Genomic DNA, 27,600 nt, shown 5'->3' on the forward strand with positions numbered 1-27,600 from the left:
CCCGCCGCTCTCCGGTCAGTTCGGTCAGTGGCGTTTGTCCCGCCGGTGCGCTGCCCTATGCTGAAAACAGGTCGTACGAGTAACTTTCACCGTGGTTAATTCTTCCCGAAGAGCTCACACCTGTGCAGTTCTTGCTGGCGGGCAAAATGCAGGTAGCAGGCACGCTCGCACCGTGCAATTGCTGGAGGAGCAGGTAATCGAGAGTTTAAAACAATCCTGCGTCCTGGCAGGCGCTGTGTCAGACCTTAGTCATGTCGTGAGGCGGGTTTGAGTCCCTGGGACCTGGGAATGGTCAGCGAGGGGGCGTGGGGACAGACCCACGTAGGGACGCGGGTGGGTGGGACACAAGTGCTGGGGCTAGCCTTCTGCTATAGCAAAGCTCGGTGTGCGGTAATGCAAGTCTCAGATAAAAATACCTTTATTTTTAAGAAAACTACGTTTTTTCCCTTTAGTAAGCAGTCAGAAAAAAAAAATCTTGTATATTGATGTCTATCTGTATTAGGCAGTGTAACACTGGTAGTGATCTTCAGAAATTAAAAAAAGGCATTTGAAATTTTGGATCTGGGCACAGATCAGAGAACTACTTCATATTTTTGATACTAAATACCTCTTGTTCTGTCTTGCAGTGCCAAATTTCAGAGAATGTGTTTTGAATAGGAGAAATTGTGGCATATATGGTGCCTTTCTGGGCAGAGATGTGCTGGAAGGAGTGCGTGCATAGCTGCTTTTTTTTTTTTTCTTTAGTTAGAAAAAAGTTTGGAAGGTGGAGTAGGCAATGTAAACTTAGTCTATGGTTTCTGATGTACAGATCGATGACAAAGAATTTGACATTCCTCAAGTTGATACCCCTCCAACACTGGAGAGCATCTTAAATGAGGTGAGTGGTCTGTCAGACATGCAACCAGCTCTAATACAGGGAGGAGCTAAGATAAGGCAGCACATACTCCTTTGGCTCTTCTCGTATTGTGTTCTTCCTGTGAAATAAAATTGTGTAACTTCAAAATTTCCTGATACTGATAGCTGACAAAGCACGTGTTCAGTTGAGGAATTGCTGTGCAGGGTGTAATACGGAATTTTGGCTTTTTAGTCAAAATATATGTTTCACAGCTGAAACATAAAGGATTTCTGTCAAATTTAAGCATGTTCACCTGTGGATTTGGAGAGTCACCTGAAGACTATACAGTCCTTTAAAGGTCAGGGTCATCAAACAACTTTTTTTTTTTAAGCTGAAAATAAATGCAGATAATTCTGGGTAGTTCTTAAGTTGTGGGAGGAGATGAGAACTAGATTCTTCACAACTCCATTTATATTATATGTTTCATGTATTTAGCCCTCTGGCAGGAGTAATGAAGTGTCTTGACATCTGATGTTGCCTGTAGTACCTTGCAGGGAAGAACTGACTTTGTCTTGCTTGTATCCAGGTCAGAGCATTTTTTTACAATAGCCACATAAGTGCACGATCCTTAGAAAGAAAAAAAGGGTATGGAAGTAAAGATAAACTCCAAGAAAACAAGCTTTTTAACAAACGGAGGAAATTGTGGTCGGACTTCCTAGGAAGTCAGTATAAAGGGAAAAGGAGCATGGGAGAGGTGACAGTTCTTTTTAAAAAGCTCTATTAAAGATACAGGAATAAGGTGTCCCAAACAGACACAGTCTAGAAACGGGAGAAATAGCAGAAGGGGTAGTGTACAGAGGTGTGTCCTGTTTCTCCTGATGCCTTGGGTGATGAAAGCAGAGGGAACTTACTAAATTTGGGTGATACCAAACTGTAAGAAGATGCAGTCACATCCACTTCAGAGGAGTAGAATCCAGAGAGGTAATCATGAGGAAAGTGTAGTTCAGTGCAGACAAACACGAGGTCTTACTCCAGTGCTATTTATCTCAATACATTTGGGATGGGAATGACTGGCAAAGCATTTTTTGAAAAGGATTTTAGTGGAGAACAACCTGACTGAGCTAAAAAGATGTACAGCTGTGCTGGAAAAAGAGGCACTTAATGGCCCAGAACTGCCAGCTGTAAGACAAATGAGGAGCACCTGCTGTATTCTCTGCATGTTTGGCCTTAGATGGGGTATTGTGTTTGCTCTCTCTGGCTCTGTGCTTTGAGAACAACATCAACTGTACTGAATTTAGAAGACATCAGGGAGAATGACTGTTCAAAAAATACTATTAAAAAAATTCCAGGCTAAGCATAAGAGGGGAGAGAGATTGAGATATCACCAGCAGAAGAGCAGAATCCACTCTCATAGCAACCAGAGGGACCACTAGACTCTTAGCTACCACTGGGTGAAGTGCTGGAGTGGATGACAGTAATTCTAGGCAAGTCTTGGCAATTGGAGACTTTTAAGAACATCTTAGTTAAAGGTCTGTTAAAGTTTTGATGGAGTAGATAGTATCTGGGGAAGAAAGATGAGTTGAATAACTTTCTCTCCAGCCCACTTCTGTGATTATTGGGAATTCTGGAAAATGTTCTTCCACAGAATCAGTCTAATAAAATAATACGTAGTTCTGGCTTTTACGTATGAGACTATCTTTTCCTTTCCATCTTGATTTTTCTGCTTAATTGATGCTGTTTTGCTAATGTTTCGGTTAGGGCATTGTGTGAACGTTCAGTAAGCTGTGGTGATTCTCTTCCTTCAGACTGATGATGAAGAAGAGTCTTTCATTTTGGAGGATCCCTTTCTCTTGAACATTGATAACACGGATACACACTCCTACGACACATCTTCTGTCGCAAGCTCTGACAGTGGGGACCGGACACACCTGAAAAGGTACTGCAGGACTCATACCCTGGGAGGTTAAATGAGTTTTTGAAGGAGTACTGCTTGTATCCATTAAAAACAATTTCTCCGTTTTTGAGTAAGGAAGAAGGACAATCTAAAGCTAAGAACAGTTGAGGCTTCCTAAGGCAACCTCCTGCTGCCTTCTCCCCGAGCTTTGCTGTGAGCGTGCAGTTTGTCCGTTACTTGTATAGGAACCCTTCAAGTGGACGTGTGACCTTTGTCTCCTGCTGTTATATTCTGGTGCTGAAGTCCTGGGGGGAAGCTGCAGCGACTCTGGTGAAGCTGCTTTTGACGAAACGGTGTTATTCGTGTGGGATCAAGTAGGCAAAGATGGCATTTGGTTTTGCATTGAGGGCTAACCTGTTAGAGTGATAAAGGCATTTTGTGGGAGACGGAGTATTTAATATGGAATCTTTAAAATACTGAACCGTGATAACTTCAAAGGAAGTCTGTCAAAGGTGTGTTTGATGACTTTCAGAGTCTGCAAGCAGCGGGCGGATATTTTTAAAAGGCAAGTGAACTGCTGTCACTTCTGTAAATGGAATGCTAATCTTGACATCTAAAAGCAGCCTGGAATATGATAATCAGCTATAATACTGTTGACTTATCTCATTAATTACTCAAATGATGGCCTGATTCTGCTTCCTGAGCCACTCCCATGGCCGCCTTATGTGCCATAAGAAGTTGTGATTGTTGCATGAGCGATTGTGTAGGGTATAAACACCCTGAAGTGTGATGGTTTGTGGTGGTGTACTGACTTACTGTTCCTTCTGTTTTCAAGTAAGATGATTTGTATTGAGGGAAATACTACCTGGAGTGGCTTAAACGTTTTCCAGTGCAGAGTGGGCAGAAAAACCTGGAAGTGTTATTGTCATCTTTGGGTTAAGCTGGTTGCCATGTTTATGGGTCCTTAGCGATAATATAAGCTATTAACAACATGTTTCTTCAGCCTACATCTGAGCTACTTGTTTGTGCACCTCTGGAGAGATAAGACCCAAGTATTAGTTTTGGAAATTTGGCTTTCTGGTGGTGTGTGCTTGGCAACAAAATTGCAGCTTTCCTGGGGATTTTCCCTCTAGTGTGTGTGCTACAGTATACTAAAGCTCTTTAGAAATAACTGTCCCCCGTACACCGGTTACTTTTTAAAGGTATATTCTCCATAAGGGGAACCACTTAACCTTTTCTTATCAGATCAGCTGTGTTTTAGTTGAGTGTTATTCTTTAAACACACATCCAGTTTTCCTAGGGGTCTCTATTCTGCTAATGAGCCTTTTCCAATTGTGTATTTTCCTTAGATACTCGCCTTTAAAGGCTGAAACTTCCTGACTCACTGGACGCTTAATTAAAGAGCAAAAGTGTTGCTTTCAGGCTTTATTAATAAAATTCTAAGGTTTGCAGATATGTGCTTGAAACTGACAGTTTGTTTGAAGACTTTTTTGAAGAGTTTTTTCTTTTTTTCTTTTTTTTTTTTTTCCCTGGGACATGAGTTAAAAACAGATTTTATGCAGGCACAGTGGTGTACGGGAGGCTTTGCTAATAATCTCATGTCCGTTTTGTTCTGTGCACGTAGGCCCCAAGAACAAGAATGGAAACTGCATGAGGTACGAGTGCATGCAGAATTTACCTGCTGGTTTAGCTGTGGCTTAGGCAAAGTTCCAAACTTTTGTTCTGCTCTAATGCATTTGGTTTATTTCTTATTTCCTTAGGAAGAAAAAACTCCCAGATTCTCTCTCACTCCATGGATCAGTTATAAGGCTCTCACTTCTGAAAGGAATTTCTGCCCAAATAGTATCTGCGGCAGTAAGTGGCTTTTTCTCCTGGTTGCATCTGTTAAGAAAAATTTGAACCTCTTCTGGTGTGAGGCGGGTGTGCATGTGATCTTCTCCTTCTTCTTACTATTAGTTCTGGATAATACTAACATGTTTGGTACATAAACTACTAACTAGTAATCCCTAGCCAGTAACGAATTGGGTATTAGCTGACTTATTACAGCAGCAATATGGTAGGTCCTCTTTAATACTGATTTGTGTTGCTAGATGTCATTAAACCTGGTGGGAAACGTTAACATAGAACGATAGCAGTGCTATTGTTCTACTTGCTTGAAGATGCTGGAAACAGGTTCGCTTAACGCCTGCCGCAGGCACCGAACACGCTCGTTGTTCCGAGTTGAGCGAGGAGCAGGTTTGCGCATTCCTGCATCTGTGACTGTGCTTCAGGCACAGGTGCAATATTGCTGCTTGTACATCATCCTGCTGGGGGAAAACTGACTGCCCGAGCACAGGACTAAGGTGGTGCTTTATAAAGTCTGTGATTTCTGAAGGGTGCAAGGTAGGTGTGTTAGAATAGAATACAAGTGACTTGTCTGCGAGTGTTTTATGATGGCTGCGTGACCAGAGTCTCCGTGTTAGCGTGCTGCTGCCAGCTGTTACTTGTGCTGGTGGGGCTGGGGGTGAACCACCTGAATGGGAAGCTGGTAAGGTCTGCTCGAGAGGGGAGAGGGAAGTAGCATTGCAGTCGATGTCTATGCCATGTACACAGAGAATACTGGAAACTGTTATTAAGATTAGGCTGTTTTGAGAAGAACACAGTAACTTTCATACGGTATTACAGGATATTCTGCTTTCTCTCCATTACCGTGTGATTTCCCATCCCTTCTGGGTATTTCTAGCCAGTGGTTCCCTCAGCACTGTCTGCCCTGGTGGGACTACTAAAATGTGACTTGTGTTGGTTTTTCTGCTTGCTGTAGTTCTAATCATTAGAGACATGCACGCAGCTGGGAGTTCTGTCTCTCTTACTCAGGACTTGTACTGTTTTTCTAGGACAAAGTGGATGCTGGCTTGCCCACTGCAATTGTAAGTACTCTAACAATTTTCAAGTACTGTATAGTTAGTTTTCATGCAAGTTTGTTAAAGCAGTAATTTAAGACAGCTGATAAATGCATCTTCCTTCTTATCCTTACTAAGAATTTTCAAATATGAGGGGTGGGAGAAGCAGCTTGAAAGATCTAGTTCCTGGGGGCAGAGTTCAACCTTTCTTAACTGCCCAACTGCCCCTCTGCTGATCAAGCCCCACGCTGTTCCCTTTTCCATGTCATCATCAGGGCTTGCTAATTGAGCACCTAACCTTTCCCGGTAAGGTAAGTGTTCGTCTGTTGAACACATTGACTTTCCCTAGCTATTTATTCTTTGCTAGTTATTGCTTTGACTCCTAATAATTTTTTAAAGAAACTTAAACTGAAGTGCTCTTGAAGTGATGGGTTCAAAATCTCTATGGCTCTGATGTAACTGAAATATGACCTTAAAATACAAAATTTCACTAAAAGTGTGTCTGAAAGATACTCCTGCTTAGCAATTTGCATTAAACTTCTTGAAGTCAAGTATGCTAATTAAATACGTCAGAAGTGAAACTGCTAATAATTAAAGGAGGAGAGAAACATTTTAAGGAGGTGAAATACATCAAGTATTTTTTCTGCCCTTGTGAAATGAGTTTTAATGTTTTATGAAGAAACTAAAGATGTGCTTGGTTTCTTTGACTGTAGTAGCAGCAATCCGTAAGAAATTACACGTTCTGTTTAAAAAAGAAAAAGGCAAAAACCCATGGTCACATCTAAGGCAAAAGATTGCGCAGCAAAATTGGAAGCATGCCGTGACTGATGTGCACATAGGATAAAAACCTGTACTTACATACTCCAGACATTAAAGCACTTAGTTTTTTTAATCTGACTTACACTTGCTAAAAAATAAAAAGTGGAACAACATTAATATATCTATGACAGTATGTGATTTCTATTAGGTTTCATTTAATTGGGTGCAGGTTTTCAAGTGTGATAGAATCTTGAGCTATGTTTAATTCCCCACGGAAGAAAGTTGGGAGTCTCTGGGCTTGCTGTGAACTGTCTCTTCAGGGGACAATCTGTGCTACCCAGGGTTGTAGAAGAGTTCAGATGTGGATGTAGCAGCTGAGTGAGAAAAACCCTCGGAATATTTATACTTGGCTACTACACCAAAAGAATGAGGCTGACTTTACAGAGAAGAAATTTCACTGTGGGTACCACTCTGAGCATTTGAATTTCAAACAGCAGAGGAAAAGGCAGCCCTCTGAACTTGAGAAAACCTGTGTGATGGTTGTTCAGGTGTGATATTTCTCTAGCTTTCATGTATGAACTGCTTGTTGCTTATAAATGGTTATATCTGTAACCTTCTATATCTTCCCCTTTTGACAACTTTGCATGAGTGTAGTGAGAGTTTAAGTGGTGGATTTGTGACTGACATTTGCTTTCAATCTTTCTGCATGACTATTTCAGGCAGCGTCAAATCTGATAGCAGTGGGGACTTCCCATGGGCTAGCACTGATATTTGGTAAGTTAAAAATAAAGTTTTGAGTTTTTTGCTTTTTAATGGTCTTAAAAAAAAAAACAACCACCACACCACCCACAAAAGAAACCCAACCACCAGCAAAAAAACCCAGCCTGAATTAGAACTGCAGGGTGAATTTCTTCTAATATGTTCTGTGTGTGCTAAATGTGATTTGCTTTCAGTGAAGAAATAAAGCACAAATAATATTTTAATTGTCCTTATTCCCATATTCCTTCTGCTTTGTTCGGGACTGGCACATTGATATTGAGAAATTTAGCTCTGTGGCAATTGTCTAAAGAGCCTTTTCTGTGTTTAAATATAAATTACTCTGTTTTCATGTGGAAGTAACCAGAACCACTGTACAACCGTCATCTCATACAGTATTAGTCGTCATCTCCCCTATGACACAATAGCTGCCAGCAGTAGGGAAATTAAAATGTGTTCTTTGGGAAGTGGAATGTCTGACCCATGGCTACCTGCAGACTTGCATCATAGGTTTCTCCTTCCTTGACCTTCCCATGCACCAGTCACCTCTGTGTCCCTCCATTCTGTCATTTTTTTCTTCCTCTTATCAGCAAACTTTCTTAAAGTTTCTGAGCTTGTGCCTCTGGTTTATCCAGCGTACCAGCTGGGCGAGAACAGCTCATGAATTGCTCCCATACACATCGAGCTTTTGCACCTTCTGTCTGTGAAGCACCAAATTCTTAACAAGTATGGAAATTTCATTTTCTTCTTTACTTTTCTTTTGAAGTTGGCTGAAATTATTCAAGAGCCCAAAAGTTATGGGGGACAGGATACAACAGAAGGATGGGAAAGACACTGACAGTGTAAGATTCACCTTCCTGGGTATTTAGACATTAAACTACTTGATGCCACTTGCTTAATCCAGTATTGAAACAATCACAGGATGTGCTTAATCTGAATATACATAACTTGTCTGCTACAGTCAACACACGATCTTATGAGTTTTTAGTAGTAGATCTTTGTGGTTTTTCTAAAATTTGTCTAGTATGTGGAGATCTCCAATATCACTACTATGGAACACATTTTCAGTTTGATTTTTCCTGTTGTGCTCTCTATGTGCAGACACTATGAAGTCAATAAGCTTTTAACCAAGAAGCTGTTTTCTGCAAGTATCATAATAGAGAGAGATTATTTTTAGCATTTTACACTCCAGAAGGGGCTTTAGCACTCTATATAAGCATGCGAAGAGGAAGGGTCATTCTTACCTTTGTTGTGGTTATTTCTGCATCAAATCCCATTGAAGAGGATGAACCACTGAACGCCTGAATGTCCAAGATGCTTAGTATGCTGTGGTATTTCAGTTGAAGTATTCTGTAAGATTTTTTTGTTTGTTTTGCTCGATGCAAGTGTGTTTAGGCAAAGTTTTCTTTGTTACACTGTTGATTACTTTAGACCAACAAGTTTACTGTTATTTTGGCCATGATCTTTGCAAGGCTGCATATTCTGTAGTCATTCCGTTAATTTTGTGGCCTTTAGGAAACTTGGCAGAATGCCAGCTTTCCGCTAATTGGCTTTTATTAAAATAAATGTCAGTGCTTTGAAGAACTTCTCTACATACTTGCAACAGGGCCTTTAAAGCTTTCTGATCTATTGAAACATATAAAGGTTTTGTGTATACGGCCACATACTGGGTATATTATCACAAGTGCATTCAGTAGGTTGAGGAAAATTATTACTCCCCTCTATTCTGCACAGTTTTGGATTGCTCAGTACAAGAAAGACATCAATGTGCTGCAGTGAACCCAGTGGAGGGGGGTGTCATCAAGATGATTACAGGGCTGAAGCACATGATGCTTGAGGAGAGACTGGGAGAATTTGGTTTCTTGTGCATGGAGAGAAGGTGGCTGAGGGGGCATCATGTTGCTGTCTTCTACTACCTAACGGAAAGGTATAGAGAAGAGACACTCACACCCTTCTCAAAGGTCCATGGTGTTGGGTAAGAGACAGTGGATCCCAGTTGCAACATGGGAAGCTCTGATGAAATTTTTCACCGTGAGGGTGCCGAAGCATTAGATTAGGGTTGAGAGAGGTTGTGGAATCTCCTTCCTTGGGGGGATTCAAAACTCAGCAAGGCCCTGAGCAAGCTGATCTAGTTGACTTTGCTTGGAGCAGCAGGGCTGGGCCAGAGACCTCCACAGCTCCTTTGCAACCGACGTTATTTTGTGAGTCTATGCTGTAACTTAAAGATGATGAGGAATGAAAGTATGTCCTCCAACTTTATTTCAGATATGGGCACGAATGCTTCCTGGACGCTTCTGTTCTCTGCTGAATTCTTTCGGTTCTGTAACTAAGACTTGGACGTTGAGCCCTGTGCTCTCAGATCTATCTGCAAAGAGAGAAATAAATCCTCACAGGATGTGGCTGTATAAGGCCTTCTTGTGTGCAAAGAGAAAGGATTAGTGTTCTGGCTTGCTTTTATTCTGTAATTTAAACCAGCAATTTATGTTTGTAGACCGATCAGTTTCTGTACCTTTTTTATGAAAACATTTTTCTACTGAATGTGTGAATTAGGATGAGATTTACTCTGAAGTTTTGTAAACTGTGTGCGTGGTTTATACTCTACAGTGGAAACATCACCTTTTTTGTCTGCAAAAATGTAGGTTGATTTTCTGACTGAACGCTACTGATGTTCAAATTTCTCTGAATAGTTTTGTGTCACTAGCAAGTATTTTAATCTTTTATTTTTTCTTACATATATTTGACTTTATGTAGCTCTTTTATTTGTCTGTTCTTGTAAGTCCACCTGTACCTCTTGACTTGTCTGCTTTGTCCTTTTTAAGGAAGACTTGGGTAATTTTCATTCTACTTTTTTGAACGCTTCTGTTGACTCTTGAAAAATTATCACAGGACAGTTCTCAGATTGTGCATCTGACCTTTGAGAAACATTTTTTTTTTGTAGATCAGAGTTGCATTAGGTGCTAACTCTTTGACATCCTGTAAGTGTTGCAGAAGTGTTGGTAGGAAGGGGTGTCTGGAGGCCTGTAGTCCCCCCCCGTTTGGTGCCAGACTGTCACCACTAACTGGGCCGGGCAGCCCTGACTTTGTCTAGCCAAGGCTTGAAAAACTCCTGGGGTTGGGGAATACTGCCCAACAGGCAGGCGTGCATGCACACGCTCCTCTGGGCACCTGCTCCAGGGCCACTTCGTCTTGCAGGGATAAAAAATTGCTAACAACCCATCTAAACCTCTCGATCTGCCACTTGTGATATTTGCCCTTTGTTACAGGGTCTGACATTACTGAGAAGAGTTTGGTGCTCTGATTTTTGACCTGTCTCTTAGGTAGCTTATCTGCCATTTAGTGCTTTGTTACTACGTTTGGATAATGACAGGTTTTTGTGCCTTAGGAATATGACCCTTTGCTGGTTTATAGTGCTGTGTTTGCTTGGGGGATTTTTTTATTTATTTATTTTTTTAATATATAAATGAGGGCCATCGTTTTGCCAAATTCTTTCTGAAACTTGTTTGGAGATGTGAGCATTGTGTTAATGAATAACTCTGCTGTGTGCCATGACTTTTCTTGAGGATTGCTAGCTGAAGTGGGGAAGTGCTCTCCCAGCAAGCCTATAGCAATAAACAAATAATCTTTAGAGCTTTTTTTTCCCTTCTGTCTTTCTAGAAGAGCTAAGAGATTTCTACAGTACTCAAAACTAGCCCTTAAACAGAACTCATTGCAATGTGTTCTTTTTCATGGAGACTTGATGTTCTGGACAGAAAATTTCTATATAGCTAAACTTTGGTTTTGTTAGTGTTGAACCATTTATTTTCTTTGTTGACTCTAAAGCTTATGGTTAGTGTCCTGAGTCTTTGTTGAGGTGTGGGGGTAGCATGATATCTTGAGAGAACAAGTAGTATAACTACCTAAAGACAGCATTAAAACTAGAATTTGGGGACTGTTGTCCTTGGTTGCTTTTTGAAGTTAATAGGGAGTTGATTGGCTGGTTGGTGGTAACTGTTGAAAATAGTTTTATCAGTTTTGTCACTGAACTTCCAGTCTTGTTTCCTCTCAGATTTTTTTTTTTTTGTCTTCAATGCAATGAAACTCAAATTTATAAACTCATTTTTATTCAGTGATTCCATACACTTTTTAAAGTGCTTGGTTTTAAAACACTAGCTATCACAGCATCTTCTCAGTTACTTGAACAAATCAAAATGGGAAATGTTAACAAAAGGAAACACTATCAGCAAAATCTGAAAGTTCTCTCTGTCTTTGAAGATTATCACATATATGCTGTTTGTTACTTCACTCCTTTCTTTTATATTGATTTCTGACTTTTTCCTTCCTCTTTTGGCCCTTTCTCTGTGGACTGAAAAGGAAAAGGTACAGTAACACTGCACTGTGCACGTACCCTGCATGAACAACTCCTGTCTTGCCCAGTTTGCATGTTGTCTGTGCCAGAATTTCAGATGCCAGATAAGCAGCAAGTAAGGCAGCGCAGTAAGCAGGCGGTGGATAATACTGCTAGCCAATGTAGGAATTGGTTATTGAGTGCCTGTGCATCGCACGCTTCCAAATTCTCCAGGCAAAACCAGCAGAGGAACAGGTAAATGTACTATTTGTAATGTTTTAGGGCAGCAGATCCATAGCTGTTTGCAAAGGCGTTATTTTGGGGCAGGACCAAGTCTCTTCCCCGAGATCACCATCCATTTCTTCCTGAGAATTGTCAAGTGGGAACGCTACGGAGCAGGAACCCAATTCAAAGAGCCAGGAGCTCTGTGAAACCCATGCAAGCAGACAGCAACTTCTGAAAGCCCTGCTCATGGACCAGTTGTGCAGTTGAGGAGGGAGCAGGGGGTTCCTGATGCAGTAGCTACAAGTGGTCTGACTTAACCCCTTGCTCTGAGTGATCATTTTACCAGCTTGAGCTGAGGGCAGGGGATGGGGAGGAGGGTTCAGCATGCCCTGCTTTAGGGGAGAGTTGTTGTGTTACTGGGGGAGACGATGTCTGCAGCCTGTCCCGTTAGCTCACCATCCCTTGTCCTCTTGATGCCCAGGCCCAAGAGGGATGTGCCTCCTGGGAGAGCAGTTACTGGTACTGGGCCTAGTAAAGGTGGGAGGAAAGGACCTATTCATAAAGGGTGTAATATGTGAGTAATTCTGCAGGAAATAAAGCAGGCCTTTCAAACTTGGGAAAATCATGGCTTCAAGAAAAGATCTTGATGAAAACCTGGTGATCTGAGAAATAATAACTTCTGGAGTGCTATGCTTATTCTTTTGTTCTGGAAAGCGACTTATTTCATATTCACAAACTTGTTTTTATTCTTTACTTGTGGAGCTGTCTCAAAGTGCCATCTTGTTTTGACTTCAGACTTTGAAAGCAACACAAATAGTTACTGCCAGAAATTTTTCAAATGAAGAATTGCTTTATGTCAATTGCAAAATTAAAAATGTGTTGTTTTTTTTTGTTTTGACAATTGATAGCCACCTTTGTTTCAGGCATTTGGAAAAAGCTTTTTATGCTTAATCCTAAATGTGCCTTAATTCAAAGCTGATAATACCAGTCTGGAAAATCATCAGATCAGCTTTTATAACTTTTTGCCTTTATTCATTTTTATTACTCTACCAGCTGATTAATGGGAGCTCATTGATTCATGCATCTTGCTTTGCTTTGGAAGCAATTTCATCCATCTTGTTTGTAGTTTGTTTTTTTTTTTTTTTTAAAATCTTATCTAATGGCTCTTCCTTGTGTGTCATCTTTTGACTGACTGGAAACAAGAACAAGTACTGGCAGGGGTTTCTTTGGGGTTAGCTTTCCAGGTGATCATTTCTCAGCTCTGAAAATGCATCTCTGGCAAAAAACGGGCACTCCCTTCTTAGGAAGGAATAGCTTGAGTCATGCAAAGCATTTAATTATGTTGGCAGAGTGAGGGTCTTGTTTATTTTGAATTGACGATTGTGGGTGAGGGAAGAAGAAAATGGATTTGAAAGTTCGTGTGGGTATACATATAAAGATGTAACGCTGGGTTGAAAGTAGTAGTGATTCTGAAGCTGCTGCCCATTTCAGAGAAAGCTATGAAAGATTCTCCTTTTTCATGCCTTACAGGAAAGAGGTTATTGATTGACTTAGAGGTTTAAGCTGAAGTGGAAAGAACAGAATGCAGTTTACCTTTAATAGCAAGAGCTGCAGTATTCCCCTTTTATTTATACATATTTCTATGGTTAGCAGATGGTCTTCTTGTAGATGAACTGTGTTTCCAGACCTCTGGAACAGGAATTATTTCTTTGGGACCTGAAGGACACCATTTGGAGAAGACCTCTCTGGGGAACTTGCTCTCCAGCTGTAGCTCTGTGTTCTCTGAGCTTCCACGGAAGTCTTCCATCGTTTTTCTTCTTTTTCTTTGACCTGTTTTGATCTATGCCATGTACACCCTTGTCACAGTGATGTCAAGGTATTTTCTAGTAGCATGGCAAAGGATGGCTTTTATTTCCATCATGTGGCTTCTGCTTTCATCTTATCCTGATAAGGAGGGTTGCCTGCAGAGCAGTGACCTTAATTTTGGAGCATTTCCACTGCCTTGTGCTTGGTAATAGAGGTGGTGGCTGAAACACCCTGCCTGGCCCCTGGAGCAGAAGGTTCTGTGGTTTGCTGTGGCTCCGTGGCATCACTGACCTTCAGGAAGGCTCTGCATTGTGCTTGAGTGGCAGATGCAATGAATTGCGTGTTCCTTTTCTCAGTTCTCACCATAGTGATACTGAAGGAGTTTTGGCTCCATGTTCCTCTTACATATTGAATGATGGCAACCATTCACATTATAGTCACTTGAATTGTATATGTCCTTTGTTTAGTTAAACGTGAGTGTCAAGGCTTATAAAATTTAGATTCTGTTTAAACAGTAACTTGGGTGACTCAGAGCTTTCAGAGCTGCTTCTGTACATGTAGATTCAGCCAGTTCGAACCCTTGCATTCTCCTTGGCTTTCAGAGGATTTTATCTAGAACAATGTTACATTCATTTGGAAAGCTAATGAAAAGTAGTGTTTTACGTAGTTTCTGATTATTTGACTGTGAAAAATAATCTTCATCTACCTGTAGTTTAACTGAACATCTCTTACAGTAGAAGCAGTATCTTCATCAAATGTTTTTAAGTGTAAACATGCAAGTGTCAGTTCTCACTTGAAAATGCAGCTCCTTTGTTCTGCGTTTGGCATAAGGCAGACTGCAGAGAAAGAAAGAGGAGATGCTTCCTTCTTCCTTGCAGCACAGCAGAGCAGAAGTGCATGCAGAACAGGTAGCCTTTTCCAGAACTGCCTGGGCTGCTTGTCACCTGATGAAGAAATCATGATTTTCATTGACCTGGTCAACCGAAGGCACCTTTCTCTTTTCCTCCCACAGATATCAAGAGCCGAGCTCTTCAACTTTCACAAGAACCCTGATGTCTCTGAGCACCCATAATATATGGTGTCCTCTTGACCGCTACTGTCATCATGTTTTAGATCAAAACCGACAGTTTTCTATAATACCTGAGCCTTCCTTCTGCATTTGCAAGACACAGCATGGCCTCTCTGTCACTCCCAGGCCCTGTCATCTTTGGTGTGCAGAACAAGTGGTGTTTGTAACACCACCTCTACCCCTACTTCTCTGCTACCACTATCCATATTTTGCAGGAAAAGGAATTTTTCCTTTCTTTTGGACCACTACAGCAGACAAGTTTATCAAGGTAGATGCAGGAAAACAAGGAACAGAGTGGAAAAATTGTTAGGACTTGGCCCTTGCCTCTTTCTCCTCACCCTAAACAGTGCTTTAGAGTAATCCATGAGTTCCGGTACTATTCTTGCTAGTATTTATTTAGGTCCTCCCACTAATGCCTCTTCATACTGGTAGAATTTGAAAGGTGACTCCCACTGTGTGTGTACTCAGCCATCAGTCTGTGCAGATTGATGAATACATCACTTTGTATTGGGGAAGAAATGAGAGCCACATCCATGCTCTGTTTCACATCTAGCACGTCGCTAGTGGTGCTACAACTTGGTGAAATGTGTCCTGTGCCTTGAGCAATTCTTCCAAGGGATTTCTAGTGCTCAGCTGCTGTCTGTTCCCCTGGATCCTGTCCTGTCCTTTCCTGGCTCAAGGTGAAATCCTGTACACAGTGTTATTGTGGTGCTTCTGATGTATTTCAGATCTCTAGTCTTCATTCCAACAGTCCTCCAGCAAAGCATCTTTTCTTCCTCCCCCACTCAAAAGCAGGACAAAACCGGAGAGAGGTGGAAAAAGCAGATCCAGAACATCTGTTTCCTTAGCTTTTCAGAGCAATGCACCAAAGACAGGCAGAGGGTTATTGTTGATAATGCCTGAAGCTCAACATCTTATAAAGCAATTTTTAGTCTCTCCTAGTGGAAGCATACGAGAACTTAGCACGAAGAGAGGTGCCTGTTGGTTGTTATCTGCAGGGGCAAGACAGGGCATGGCGGTGCGGCAGGCCGGCTCCCTAGGAGGCTGTGCAGGCTTTAGCACCTCCTTTGCAGTAGCCTGTGTCTCAGGAAAGGAAGCTCTGTCACAGTGTGGTGATGGTTAGTTGTTTCTTATAAAGTAAGAGCTATGTGCACTAGAACTCATGGAGCATTTTAAATGTGCAGCTGGAGGACACAAATTTGTTTTCCCTCCCGCTTCTGGCCTTTATCAACAAAACTGAGGAATAGAAGTAATGTAAAATTACACTTACCAAAAGCCTGTGTTGGGAATTTGTAGTTGATATGGAAGTATAAGGCTCAGAAGATAGAATTAATTTTCTGTCATCTTCCTTGCTACCACTTAAGCACTGTTGCAGAATAGTAAAAGGAAAGCTAGGTATTGCTTTGATTTTTCTAGTAGTTTCTTCTTCAATTTGTAATACCTCTGCATTTCCATATTCCCTGTGCCTGTTTTTAAAATAATTTTTGTCTTTCCCTGTAAGACAGTGTCCCACTATCTCTGTACTAACATATACTCTCATCTTATAAACTTTTTTAAAGAGCTTAACTTTAAGCCCGTGAACCGTTAATGTACCTGAAGTGAATTGCATATGTAAATAATTGCATGATGTTATTTTTAATCGTTGCTCTTTCTTTCTCTTTAATTTCTTACTAATTGTTCTGCCCTAGATCAGAACCAGGCTCTTCGACTGTGTCTGGGCAGCACTGCTGTGGGGGCCCAGTATGGGGCTATCTCTGCTCTCAGTATCAACAACGACTGTTCGAGGCTCCTGTGTGGCTTTGCCAAAGGACAGGTAAATCCCGTAGGGCGAGATGGTCCAGTGCTCTGTCCTTCTGCAGACCGGTACTGAGAGACTCTCCAGAGGTGACAATAACTCCAAGCCAAGCACACTCAATACGTAGCTGTTAGTTAGCTGGTTTTGTGCTGAGAAGCAGTATGCGTGGCTTGATCTGCCCAGAGCTTTTTTGGCCAGCCAGTTTCTGCATCTGTTGAGCTAACTCAGATTGTTTGGGGTAGGTTTCTGTGGAGGAAATGGGTAATGTGGAATATAGCGAAGGATTCAACTGCTCATGGCTCGTTGTGACCTAAGTCCTGCTCCTGCTAAACTGAAATGTGCAATGGCACACCAGGACAACCAGCTTAGTCTTCCTAGGTCACTTTGTGAGATCTAGGCTTGGTAATTAAAGCTAGTTTTTACTGTGGTGATGACTGAAATTCTTGAAACTCATATAGCCCTAAAGTTCATTTTTACTAATACCTTACTTCTGTTGTGTGATGGAAGCAGCATAGCTTTTGACTGCAGGGGAAAAAGGGTTTGAGTCTGCTGTTGTAGTTTTATGCCCTTCTCTGAACTTAGAGAGAAAGCAATTTCTGAACAGAAATTAAAAGACTAAAACTAAACCCAAATGGGTAGGAGTCACCTTCGTAAAATTTAGAGCTCCATGGAATACAAAGGCGTCTGCTTTGTTTTTCTTTTTAGTTTCATTTCCCTTTGCTTCTTTGCCTTTCACCTTCATTCTAGATAAAATACGCTCCAGTGCCTATGATAGGGCCAAATGACCGACTGCTCCAGACCTTGTGGAAATACAGACTTGATCCATGCAGAGCAGTGACCAGTTTTAATTGATACTCATGTCAAATATTTTGGAGCAGCAGTTCTGAAACATCTGGTCTGTGAAGCTTTGATAGATAGCTTATGGAACCACATAAAATAGTATTTCCAACAAAAAGTTTGATTCAAATTGTAATCTCAGCTCTTCTGGGCTAAATATTCCTCAGTTATACAGTAAGTAGTGTGGGACTTCCTGCTTCTTAGTTGAGAAATTGCCTGAATTTAATATCCAAGTGCAAGCCAAGCTCTATACTCCTACCTGACCTGTCATGCTGAGCAAACGCAGGAGGAGAGCAGTGACAGGGTTCATGGTAGCTGTGGACATGCTTGAGTTTTGCAAACGAGTGTTAGCAGAGATTATTCAACTGTTCACTGATTCTGAGAGAGAAATGCACCGAACCACTTTCAGCAGTGTTGTGTGGTACCAAAGTTATCTCACATTCTTTAATTGTGTTATCAGGCAGATAGTTGTGAGGTGCGTGAGTTCGGGCAGGTGGTGAGAGCTTGCCAAAAGGACACGATTCAGAGTTGTGAAGATAACTCTAATGTTGTCAATGAGAGTATAAGCAGATAAGTAAACTGCTTGTAAAAACAAGGTAGAAACAGATTTCAGATAGGTTTTCTTTGATGTGAAGGCCCTACTAACCCAGGATGATATTGGGAATATAGAAATCTATTGATGTACTAATGCATAATGTAATGGAGACAACCCTTTGGCAGTAAACACATAAACTGAGTACAGTCTGCTTGCAGATCACAATGTGGGATCTGGCCAGTGGGAAGCTGCTACGGTCAATAACAGATGCCCACCCACCAGGAACAGCCATTTTGCACATCAAGGTAACAAACGCTACATGTACTCCTTGTATACTACTTTTTTTTTTTAAAACCAGACATGTTCAGTCAGATGTGTTGACCTGCCTTGTGTAGTACATTTAGATTTATAGATCAGAGAAGCTACCTAGGAGCTATATGGCGATAGTATCTAGAGGTGAGAAAAATGAGCAGAAATTCTATTTAAAAAAGAAACTGAGTATTTTCAGAGCTGAAATAATAGTATCAGCTGTGAGTTGTACTGTAACAAACAACAGTTGTTGTCTGTTATAACTGCTCTCTGATGCCAAAATCTATGATGAATTAGTTGCTAGGATAAATTTCTCTCAAACTTGCAGTGCTTTGAACTGGATACATGACTTGCCAACTTTAATTTTAAAGGAGTCTGAAGTGTGGAAAGTAGCTTCTGTCAGCAGTTTTTCAAATAACTTGTTGGGAATGTTTGAGTTGAAAGAAATCATCTATGGCTTCTTGTTCAACATAGTGTTCTTGTCACACACAGAAACTCGTATCTGATTTTGTGCATGGCTTTGTTTTATGTGGACCTCTCCTACCAGAGCATAGTGCTCCTTGGCAGCCTGGTCAGAGCAGTGACTTTGATGCGTCCCCTGAACTCTACTCTCTCTACTCCTTTTTCTGGACCTTGTGGAGAGGTCCCAGACACATAGTGTCACACATGAAATTAGTGGAGTGGATCTGGTGGGGCATGTTGCTTAAGGACAAGTTCTCATGTACTGGTTGGTCTGACCTGGCTAACCAGAAATGTTTTGTGGAAGTGAAGGTGCCCCTATACTGCTGCATCTTCCACACTTTTATCTTTGCCTTGTGCATAAAGATGAATATTCCCCTGTGCCAGATCCTCTGCTCTTAGTGTCCCCCTTCTCTAGCTCATGACCTGATGGCAGTACCAGCATTGGAGAGTACTGGGACACTGCTATACAGCCCAGATGCTTCTGCTGCTAGATGCTGGGTTGCAAAGCCCTCGAAAAGGATGCCTCAGCTGTGGCTGTGACCCTTTCTTATCTTGATTGTTTGGTATCATTAGTAGTTCTGGATGTTTCTGATTTTGATCTGTGTGTGACTGCAGCCCATTCACCAGCTCTGGCACCAATCCATGGGCTTGAGGCTGTGGGCTGTTCTAGTGCAGGTTTGGGTTTGCTGTTGTGCTGAGCTGCAATAGAAAGTAACGGGGCTTTGGTAACAAAATTTAGCAATGAGGCTTGCTGGGAGGGGTGAAGATGAAACACAAAACCCGGCTTTTCTTACGCATCTTAAAAAAAAGCCAGTAATTGTCTCAACTCAACCTTTCTAGTAGGTACAATACTTTACTTTTGTGTGCTGTTAATAATACCGTAGCAGACATTTTTCTATCCATTTTTTTGGTAGTTTATTTCTTAGTGCCACTTTTAATCTAATTATCTGCTCAGTTTACAGATGACCCGACGCTTGCAATTTGCAATGACAGCGGAGGCTCCGTATTTGAACTGTCATTTAAGTAAGACGACAACTCTTAAGTACCCATAGAAAATACAAGAAACTAATTCTGGGTCACATCTTCTAAAACCTAAGCAAAAAACCACCATTGGAACCAATAAAGCTACGGTCTGAATGTTGAAGGTGTAATTTAGGGCTGCGGTATAACTTCACAGCTGAAGCAAGATGCTATCTCGCAGTGTAATAATCAGACTAACCTAAATTATTAAGCTAGTAATGTATTGTCCAGAATCTTGGCATTCCTTGTGGGCTCTTGGTAGTTGTCATTAAAGTGCTGCCTCTTGGTTTTCCTTGTCTCATTAGCGAGAGCTGCCCTGCAGTAACTGCTCACTTTCTTCTTGGCCTCTTTGAGCGGAGGAGGGACAAGGAGGAAGGATTGACAGTCTAGGGAGTCTGACTGTGTCCAGGAATTTCCAAAACTGTACTGTTAAATAAGATCTTAAGGAATTCTTGTCTGTATCTGAGCAGCTGTATGGGACTGCTTCCAGTGACGCACTAAAAGTGATCCCTAGAGCTGTGTAAAGGACTTCTTAAAAATAGTATTTATGAAGGATCACTCTTGAGATTTCATGAGTTTGTTGGGCTGATCTCTTTCTGATAGCTGGCAACCAAGCCGATTTCTCTTCTTTGCAGGAGGGTTATGGGAGTGAGAACGTGTGAATCTCGATGTCTCTTCAGTGGCTCAAAGGGGGAAGTTTGCTGTATTGAACCATTACATGCAAAAGTTGAGCTGAGAGACCATCCTATCACCCAGTATTCACTGCTGGCCATGGCCTCCCTAACAAAGGTAACTTGCTGCTTGCAGAAGGCTTTGTGTGAGAAATCACAAAGGAGAAGTTTTCTGGTATATACTCAAACATTTTATTTTGCCTTTCTGGTTTTTTTGAAGATACTGGTTATTGGCCTGAAGCCATCTCTGAAAGTGTGGATGACCTTTCCCTACGGTCGGGTGAGTAATGAAGCCAAACAGTTGCTTTTTGAATTATGGCTACAAACAGTTCCTATAAGGGGATGAGATTAGGATATCGCTGCTTTATCAGCAGGCAGTTAACTGTGCAGTGTGGAATTGCAGTGATAGTCTGTTGGTCTGATGCGTGCAGATTGTGGGCAGAGAGGAGGTGAAAGGGCTGTGTTCGGCTGTTACCTATGTGAAGGTGCTGAATTTCTCCAATAAGTAGGAAAGGAAGGGAACGCAGGAGCCCCTCAGCTTCTTGTCTTTCCTGCTGCAGCCTGGACGCACCCACAGATGGACATTGACCTGATTATGGCTGCAGTCGACTTGGGCTGAGGCCATGGCTTTACATAAGAACTATACAATAGAACCCTTAATTGCAGGGACAGAAACAAAGTGGAATTAGAGCTCTAAACAGTCTTCTAAACTCTTGATTATTCACTTTTACTAGTTGCTGGTATAATTCCTCTTGGAAAAGCAGCTGGGGGAAGATGTGGGATATTTTAGATTGGGAGAATGGAGACGAGGCTGCTAGCAAGCTGTAGTTTGTTGTAGTCCGTCAATCCATGTGAGATTGAATCTACATCAAGCAGCTAGGACACGGGTTTTGTTCTGACTGCCCGTCCACTTTACCAAGAGACACACGTTGCCCCTGAGCCGTGTGGGTGCACCAAAGAGCACAAGCTACTGCTCGGCTGCCAACAGACCAGGAAATTGCTTTACAGCCTGTGTCTGTCCATGGCAAAGTCAGTGAGTAGCAGCTGATGAACAGCATGTGTCCTGGAACTGAGACTCTGCCTTGTGTATCTTAAATACCGGCTGTGCTCTTTCTCTAACAGATGGACCCTTCCAGTGTCCCTCTTCTGGCGTGGCACTTTGTGGCCGTACAGAGCTCTGTGAACCCCATGCTTGCATTTTGTCGAGGAGACGTCGTTCATTTTCTTCTGGTAAGCCTTACGTGTTTTATGCTGGTTTTCAGATAGTCATGTCTTATTCACATATTCAGTTGGCTGAGCCTCTGTCTCAGTGAAAATATGATACATGTGCATGCTAGGGATGTCTGCAGCTTGCACCCAGCTCAGGAAAACAAACCTGTTGGTTGTTGCTCTTCAGCAAGCAGCGGTGCCCTACTCTGAAAATCTGGAGGCATGAGCTTTATGCATTCCAGAAGTGTTGATTTGCAGCTTATCTCATTTCTACTGGAGGTAGAAGAATGTGGATTGTTTTCAAGGAGATCACGTGAATTTGAGATACTGTTTTATTTTTTGCTTTAAAATATGAATCTGCAAAAAACTTGTATAAACCACGAAGAGATAACAGCTTTCAGGTCCTGTTGGCATGTCGCTTTAGGGCATGCCACTTGTCCTGTTTAGATCTGCAGAAGTTACACATGCAGATATGATTGGTTGAAGATGATTTCGTGTCTGATTTCAGTATGAAAGCAGTACCTAGGCTTCAGAAAATCTGACATTTTGGCTTTGCTGTGATAAGTTTGTTTCCCACCTCTGCTATCATCTTGAACCTTAAGCTTTACTCAAGCACCTAGACATTGTGTAGTCTGGATTGAATTGTCTTTGTCCTCTGTCTTCTCTCTTGGTGAACTTGGGGAGAAAGAAAAGGGTGTATGTTTAAGCCTGTCTTGCTGGAGATGTCTGTGCATGCAATAGCACGAACCTCTGCACAGATACTCATCTCAGCTATGGCTTGTGGTGCTGCTCTGCTTCTAGGTTACTAAACAGCAGCCATGTTACCTGAATTCGGGTCCCTCTTGCTGTACTTCAAATTGTCAAAATGTAAAAACCCCTTATTTTTCTTTGCAGAACTCTATTTTTAATGATGATGAATTAAAGCCAGTTTCACAATAGCGATCTGTAGTTCTGACTTTTACAAGCAGAAAGTACAGTAGTTCCTGCATGGAACAAGACAGAACCCTTGACTGGAAGTTGTCATGCAACATCACCCTTCATTTCAGTATTCCAGTGGGGCTGAGCCCCTTGGAAGTCAGTGAATGAGAGTCCAGCCTTCCTTCGGTGCTCTCTGTACGAATGCTGGAGGTTTGCACCCCTTTTAGAAACCGAATTGTGTTACAGAATATGTGAGGCAGGGCAGAGGGCAACAATCCCTTGAACAGATGTAGTGCCAGCTTGTTTGACATACGACTCTTGTAGTACAACTGAATGATTTAAAATTGATCCAGCAAAGGGCATATATTTTTACTGCCCCCTGCTCAGAGCCTTCTGTTTCCTCACTTACATGAATGAATGCTTTTGAAAGTGAGACATTGTGCTCCATTTGAGAAGTGTGCGTGCTGCTACTGCACGCTCAGCGTGCTTGTCTGAGGGGACCTCCGGACTGCTGGCATTGGTGTGATGCCCTCTGGGAACAGAGAGGTTGAGCTGAAGAAACTCTTTGAGTTTGAATCCGCCTTGTCTGATTTCTCTTTTAGGTAAAGAGAGATGATTCTGGTGCAATACATGTCACTAAGCAGAGACAGCTTCATCTACATTATGACCTCATCAACTTTACTGTAAGTCTCCATACTGTAGAATTGTTACTTTTTTTTCACACTAGTTTTCTTGTATCTCAGTGCCCTTACTTCTATCCTATTGGCTTTACAAAGGTAACGTAAGAAGTGGCTGTGTTTATCTGGGGCTAACTAACTGAAAATGCCCTTAAACTAGGGACTCGGTGGAAAACCAGCACGAGTGAAAGAGCAAGTAGTAGCTAAAGGATAAAAAATTAGTAGCATGGAGGCAACGATACTGCCCTTTCTTTGGGAAGGAGAGGTAACCTTGTTGAGCAAATACTTTCAAGAGCCAGAGAGAATCTCACAAGAAATATTTTTTTGTTCTATATTCTCACTAAAAAGAATGCAAACTTCTGTGTAATTGACTCAGTAAAATTCTAGTGTCTCCATATGAGTGCTTTCTAAAGCACTATAATTATTTGATGCTTTCAACAAAAAACATTGTTCAACTCTAAAACACGATACAGGGAGTAAATACGTGAAAGACCAAAATACCAAGATGGACATCCACATCATCTGGAATTTGAAGTTTGTTATCAAATATGCTTGGCTGTTTAAAAAAAATAATTGTAAAAGCAGGAAAAAAAAAGCCTTTTTATTTGCAGGGTTTTGAACCTCCAAAAAAAAAGTAGAAGCCACAGAACAGGAATGACAGGTTTTGAGTTAGATGTACTATTTCTCTTTTTAATGCCTACTGATGCCATATTTACCTCCTAAGGGATCTGAGAACAGGTGTTGTTGTAGTCTTGGTTTTGAGACCTTTGGATAGAAAGTGTGCTAGAGCATAAATAGTGCACCAAGAGGACCAATGGTGGATTGCCATTTTTCTACAGGTGTTTTCTGTGAAGAAGGTTCCTTGTAATTTTTCTCAGTGTTAAAGCTGATACTCCAGAAGGACCCTCCCTGTCTTTACCTTTGGAGTTATGCCTGGGTGCTGTTGTGAAGTGACCATGTATAGTAGCACAGCTACTAGCCATCCTAGAACTTCTGGTATTGATACTCGGGGATACGGCCAGAGCCTGTTTCATTGGCCTCTAATTGTGTACACATTGCTGAAATCCGTGATTTGTTGCTTTTTCAGTGGATAAACTCACGGACAGCAGTGCTTCTGGACAGTGTGGAGAAGCTGCATGTTATAGATCGTCAGACACAGGAGGAGCTGGAGACCGTAGAGATCTCAGAAGTTCAGCTAGTCTACAACAGCAGCCACTTCAAATCCCTGGCTACGGGAGGCAACGTCAGTGAAGCCCTGGTAGGCACAAATGACCTGCTTGCGTTAGCTAACTCGGTTCAGATATGCCCTAAGTGGAAGCCTGGAGCTTTGAAAAAAACCTTTTTAAAGCATCTCAGAAATCACACGTGGCGTTGATGTGGCCAACTAACAGATAGTTCATGTTTCCTTTTGTGCATTGATGTGTTTGGGAGCTGCTCCTACGTTACCAAGCTTTGGAATACTCTGAACAGGAAAAAAGCTGATGTGCTTTATTTTTCAAGCGATTCCTACAGGCTTTTCTGCTTGGTATGCCACAAATACGCTGTCCGAGCAGTGCCTGTGCAGTATGTGAATCCCCTGCCTGTGTCTCAGACTGTCATGCAGGGGTATAGAGGATGAAACATAGTACCTACACTTGTAGGTACTACACTTCTTTCTTGTTTGAAGTAAAAAACCAAAAACATCCATACTAGTGGAAGTTGCAACTCTTCAAACATGGTGTTTTCTACTTTTTCCTCTTTTGTTTATTTGTCTGTCTTCTATTTTGATTTTCCTGCTTGGTATTTATTTTTTTTGGACCCTGGCCCATGTGGTATCTGGACATACTTTTTTTTTTCCTGAACTAAGTGTTGATTTCAGTGGCTCCTGATAGCTCCTGTAACCTACCTCTGCCTTCTACAGCAGATTCACTTTGTGGCATTTGTATTACCATAGCATTGTGGAGGTTTTTTTTTTTTTTTCCTAAAGCTGTGGTTGTGGGACAAGTTATTGCTTTCAGTAGGAAATCACTTTCTGTATTTTGGAAACAGTTTGCCAAGAGTGTGTGTAGGAAAGGGCCTTCCATCCTTGCATTCAAGCCTCTCAGTGCTTCACTAGACGTATAGCGCAGGGGTTCTGAAATTCCACAGCTGGATGATATGGTTCCTGTTCAATTCTGCTATAGCCCTGTGAGACTCGCTGGCCCAAACAACTAGTAGAAAGCTCATGTGGGTCTGTAGTTTGGATCTGCAATTTGACACCCGGCACATGGTCATAACTTTGCTCCAGAAGCCCAAGGAGAAGTGCCTTCAATGCAAGATGGCAGGATTTCAGAAAAAGAGGCTTCTCTGTCATGGTTCCCTTTGAGCACTAAGGAACAGAGTGCTTCTTCCAGTCCGAATGGCCAGATCTATGAGGAGTCTTTGCAGCCTTTAGATCTGCATAGTTGCTGCTTATCTGGCTTTTGCTGCTTTATCTGCTTCACGCTGCTAGCATTGCTGTTGTTCTGTCTGCTGCAGGTGCATACTGAGGAAGAGAGAGTCAGAACTTGGGGTCTAGTCTAAGTTAGCTTATATACTGCTGCCACATGATCTGGCATTGCCAGGCACAACCTCTCAGAACATAGCTAGAAATTGGCACTGATGTGGTATATGAGCTCTCCTTGCTAGAATATGTCGTTACTCAGAGCCTTTCACTCAGTTCCAGAAACTGCAGTGTCCTGTGAGGACTTCTGGTGATTATCATCAAAACCAAAGGCATGTGACTTGAAAAACTGGTGGGCCCAAATGAGTGCTGCCTGTTAAAATGCTATTGTGAGTCTAGAAAAGACCCCTACTTAATTACAGACTGTAAATGGCAGATAAGATCTGAAGTCTATAATGCTATTTTGAAATACTGAGGATATGAACCAGAAGTTTTTTGGTAGGGATTACAAGACAACCTATTCCAGAGCAATTGAGTCAAGGACAACTTCTGATGGAAAGCTTTTTTTTTTCCTGTGGCTCAGAGGATCAGAAACAACCTTTTCCTGTGTTAGTTCTGCAGGCACTCAGGAAAGCAAATCTTAGATGAGGCTGCTACTCCCTTAAGAGATATTCTGGTTTTAGAGATGCCTAGGTTTGCGGATGAAGACTGTCAGACCCCATTCTTCTGCAGCGTCTAAAGAAAGATGCCGGGAATATCTGCTACTTCAGCCTTAGGTACTGTGCTGAGCAGACTGAAGTGTTGTTATGGCAGTCCCTGGAATGGACACTCTTTTTTTAGCAGTGGGAAGAGATCCAGGAAGCTTCCCTCCCTGACCAGACTGAGAAAAGTACAGGACAAAGAGCTCTAGCCTGTGTAGCAGAGTGGGAAGCAAGCACTGCCCATGCACTGTGGTAAAATCTCTAATTTTGATGTGATCCTCCATTTCTCACGTTGTAAATGGGCCTTTTGAACACTAGTTACTGCCATTCAGACTTCTGTGGTCACAATTCTCACTTCAACAGTATTCTTTCCATCTCTATGTCCTACACATTTGCTCTTCAGGAAGATTTGTGAAGAAGAGGATGGCAAGCAAAGAGCCTCCGTAACTTTTTTTGCATCTGAGGATACACAGAGAGCATTGCTTGGGGGTCCTTATGACTCCGTCATGTTTTCTGGGCAGTGAGAACTCAGCAGCCCTTTAAGCTGCGTTCACAAGCAGGAAGGAGTGACAGCAGAGCTTTTTTACTTACTACTCCTCTGCAATTGGTGGTGTGCTCTCCCAATCCTCATTTTGATTTCTGAATTACAAAGTGTCTCTAGAGCTCAAGTGTATATATATTTCTTGGGAAATTTTACAGAAACAGGAGTTTTACTTGTGTGTAATTTTTCTCCTTGTAGGCATTGGTTGGAGAGAAAGCTTGTTATCAGTCCATCAGCAGCTGTGGTGGTCAGATCTTTTACCTTGGAACAAAGGTAAATGTGGGGAGTTTTTAATAAAAACATGGGGCATTCACTGTTGATGGTAGCTCATCTTCTGGAGAAGGGCAATTTTTTATTCTATGGGAATGTGAATCAGGGATGGGTTCTTTGTGCACTTAATGTCATGGGATTAAAGAAGTGTGCCATAATTTGGTTTTAGCCAAGGCTAAGTAAGACATTGTCATAGTTTCACAGTATCCTGGTTCATGCTGCTTCCGGGTAGACTTTGCATTACTTTACTGACATCTCCTCTGTCCCAGACTTCAATTTCTGTGTCCTAAATGTTCTAGTGAGTAAACAGAAGAAAATAAGGCAGCAGGGAAAACTAGACTCTATTTCATGGAATGATAAAAGGAATGTCCTAGTCACTTTTCCTGTCCTGCAGTGCGGACTGACTGTGAAAAAGCAAAGAGAGGTGGCCTATAGGTTGGCACATGGAAGTAAGGGAAGAAGTGAGGGATGGCATCTTGGAGCAGATGGGTTGTAAGGCCATGTAAAGGATATTTTCTGTTGAATGTAAACATCCAATTTATTGCTGCCATGCCAAGCTTGAGGGTTGCTTTATTTAGCTTCATCTGTACCAGCCTGCTCTGGTGGGTCTGTAGGATACCACAGGCTGCATGAGCAACTGTAAATAAATAACTTTTTTTTTTCTTTTCTAGTCTGTTCACGTCATGACATTGAGAAACTGGAGAGAG

At 41.8% G+C, this 27,600-nt stretch overlaps 1 protein-coding gene across 1 annotated transcript; it reads left to right on the plus strand.

The window, feature by feature from the left end:
* Positions 1 to 111: 111 nt before the first annotated feature.
* Positions 112 to 27,600, plus strand: LOC104158646 (vacuolar protein sorting-associated protein 8 homolog; the record flags this gene model as incomplete). The annotated part of the gene is made up of 16 exons (XM_009696355.1): positions 112 to 193; positions 809 to 877; positions 2,641 to 2,771; positions 4,490 to 4,583; positions 5,603 to 5,635; positions 7,087 to 7,141; positions 16,236 to 16,360; positions 17,933 to 18,019; positions 19,441 to 19,508; positions 20,141 to 20,294; positions 20,397 to 20,456; positions 21,299 to 21,406; positions 22,906 to 22,986; positions 24,068 to 24,238; positions 26,822 to 26,896; positions 27,565 to 27,600. Coding segments are annotated over 16 exons (1,429 nt in total), but the record flags the coding sequence as incomplete, so codon positions are not given.

Source organism: Cariama cristata, unplaced genomic scaffold (genome assembly GCF_000690535.1).
Source record: "Cariama cristata isolate BGI_N322 unplaced genomic scaffold, ASM69053v1 scaffold2183, whole genome shotgun sequence".
NCBI lineage: Eukaryota > Metazoa > Chordata > Aves > Cariamiformes > Cariamidae > Cariama > Cariama cristata.